The 2,825-nt window shown below is 45.9% G+C and overlaps 1 protein-coding gene across 1 annotated transcript in view; it reads right to left on the bottom strand.

Annotated features, from left to right (window-relative positions):
- The window catches only part of COQ6 (coenzyme Q6, monooxygenase), a 33,542-nt gene that overhangs the window by 8,001 nt on the left and 22,716 nt on the right, over positions 1-2,825 (bottom strand). Inside the window, exons 9-10 of the mRNA XM_019518843.1 lie at positions 2,302-2,504; positions 521-636 (exon numbers count right to left, since the gene is read on the bottom strand). Of these exons, the coding sequence (XP_019374388.1) occupies positions 521-636; positions 2,302-2,504 (319 nt within the window). The remainder of the gene's footprint in view (positions 1-520; positions 637-2,301; positions 2,505-2,825) is intronic.

Genomic DNA, 2,825 nt, shown 5'->3' on the forward strand with positions numbered 1-2,825 from the left:
GTGTGCACACATGGGCATTTATGGGCCAAATTATCAGTCACTTCTGGCCTACTTCCAATATAATCAATTTTCTTTATATCAGTGCTGATCCAATATCGGACTGATATATCAGTGCACCTCTAATAAGGTATCATCCCGTCAGCAGGCAGGAAGGGCCAAGAGTTTCTTCAGCTGCACCTTACTCCCCACCCCTATGCAGCTCTGAGCACTGTGCACACAGAATGGAACTTTTACACTTTTGCAAATTAGGCAGCATAGGACAGAGGTTTGCAGAAGGGAACTGCATCCAATAGCACATCTCTTAGTGATTGCTCCTCAGCCAAAGGAGGCCTAAACACCTGAGGTAATTCAAGGGTGCTCAGGTTATCTGTTATGAGATTGGGAAGGGCCTAAGATCTGTTCAAAACGCAAATCAAGACAATCTCTGCCCTAGACTGCTCACTAGGGGAAGCCCAGAGGAGAAGAAAGATACTCAATTCATTGTTGCCATAGATTATTCCAGATTATGTCATACCCTTACCCAGATCTTTCCCATCAAAGGCTGCCATGCTGAGGTGACGTGTCAAGCATGCAATATCTCCAAAGCCCATATTTACACCCTGTCCTGCTAGTGGATGGACTCTATGTGCTGCATCCCTAAGGGCAAAGAAGAAAGAAACTCATCTCAAACAAAGAAGTGAGACAGTTTACATTTTCTTCCCCAGTACGCCCACAGCTCGTCATTCTACCTTCTCACAGCACTACGCACACCTGAATCAACACCCCCACCACAACACTGAACAGCCTCTGGGAGCTTCTTCAGTGGTAAGATGGGTAAAGAACTTGGTAAAGCGGAGATGGATGTAGGCAGTGCTGAAGGCAGGTTACTGGTGGAGTTCCTCCAGGACTGGGCTTGATACCAATCTTATTTAATATTTTCATTAATAACCTTGAACCAGAGAGTAGGACTCTGTTGATGAGATCTACTGATGACAAAGGCAGGAGCTACTATTCATACACAGAAGGCCTGGAATTGGATACAGGAAAAAGCTGCAATTCTGAGGACTGGCATACCAGAAATATGATGAAATTTAGTATAGAATGCAACATCATGCACTTAGCAGCCATTAAAAATAATTATTTTCATAAACTGGAGGCTCCTGCATTGAATCAGAGAGGGGACCAAAGGATGCACTATCTGATTTCAAGATAATTTATGAAAAATCAAAAACAAATTGGATTGATGGCTGAAAACTGTCTTAGGGCGCATTTGAAGATGTATTTCCAGAAGAGACAGGAAAATATCAGTGTCATTGTAAAGGGCCCTTGTGAAACATCATCTGGAATAGATTCAGAAGGGACCTCAGTGGGCCATCTAGTCCAAGCCCCTGCCAGGCAAGAAAAGAGTCACCAGCCCTGGGGTCATGTGATCCCAGCCAGGTGCCTGTCCAGTCTCTTCTTGAAGACCCCCAAGGTTGGGGCGAGCACCCTTGGGAGCCCATTCCAGATTCTGGCAACCCTGACGGTGAAGAACTTTTTCCTAATGTCCAGCCTAAACCATCTCTCCAGTAGTTTATGGCCATTGTTCCTTGTCTTTCCAGGGGGTGCCCTGGTGAACAGATCATCACCTACTTTATGTTGCTCTCCCCTTATGAATTTGTATGCCTTATATGAATAAGGAAATTGAGAGGTTATCACACAACAAGAGACTAAAAGAGTTTGGCTTCTTTAGCTTAGCAGAATGGAGGCTGTCATTTTTCTCTGCCTGTGCCTACGGAGGTACAACTATTTCAGCTAAAGTTCCTTATTGTCAGAAGAACAAATGAGTAAAAACTGGCCATGAAGAAAATTAGGCTGGAAATCTGAAGAAGGTTTCAAACTATAAGAGCAGTGAGGTTCTAGAGTAGCCTCCCAATCACAGTCACGGGGCCATGAAACTTAACTGATTTTGAGATGGAGCTTGATTAGTTTTTTTTGAACTGGACAACATAATTTGGTTGCCTCTGATAGCAAAGGACCGGATTAGATGACCCAGGAGGTTTCTTCGAGCCGCATTCCCACTTAACACTCACCATCCACTGTGCTGCATCCACGGATGGGGTCTTCCTTTAAATAAAGGCTCTAGAGTCAGTGGCTCCACAAACGATCCACTTTCTCCATTCATTAATTTGAGTGAAGGATGCATCTAGGTCTGGAGTTATCACCCTCCCTTGATAATCTTTACCTCTACCCCCAGAAGACTGCACTGCTTGTATCATTCACCAAACAACATATGCTATCCACCCCACCAAGGCCACCAGGACTCGTCATGAGGCAGCTCACCCAATAAGTGCCACACGGTGACGGACATACTCCGTTGCATGTCCCAATCCAAGAGGGAACATAGCTCGGCTCTTTGGATCCACTTTGGCAACACTTGGTGGCAGCTGACGGATTGCAGACCCCGATGGCGTCAGGAGAGAAAGGACAGACCGGAACACAGCACCAGCAGTATCAATGAAGTCAGAGTGGTTTATGTTGCTCCACTGCAAAACATTAATAAAGATTTGTTTATATAGTGTCCTGGCTTCTGGGGTTGCAGCAAGATTACTAATGGCTTGTTTGATGCAGCACCTCCAATGTGAAAGGTACTGCAGAACCACAGAGGAGGCAGAGTCCCTGCTCCAGGAGCACATTAATCCTCTACACCAGGGATGTCAAACACAACCAGCCCCCCAGGCCAGATCTAGATCTGGCAGCAGTGCGGGAGCTAACTCAGTTGTTGCTTGGGCCCCACTGCTGGCATGTCCCAACAGGGCTCTATATCCAGGAAATCAGCAGTGGGCCCCGTTCCCAAATTCCTGGCT

The sequence above is a fragment of the Gavialis gangeticus genome, unplaced genomic scaffold (genome assembly GCF_001723915.1).
Source record: "Gavialis gangeticus isolate Ggan-Ray unplaced genomic scaffold, GavGan_comp1, whole genome shotgun sequence".
Taxonomy (NCBI): domain Eukaryota; kingdom Metazoa; phylum Chordata; order Crocodylia; family Gavialidae; genus Gavialis; species Gavialis gangeticus.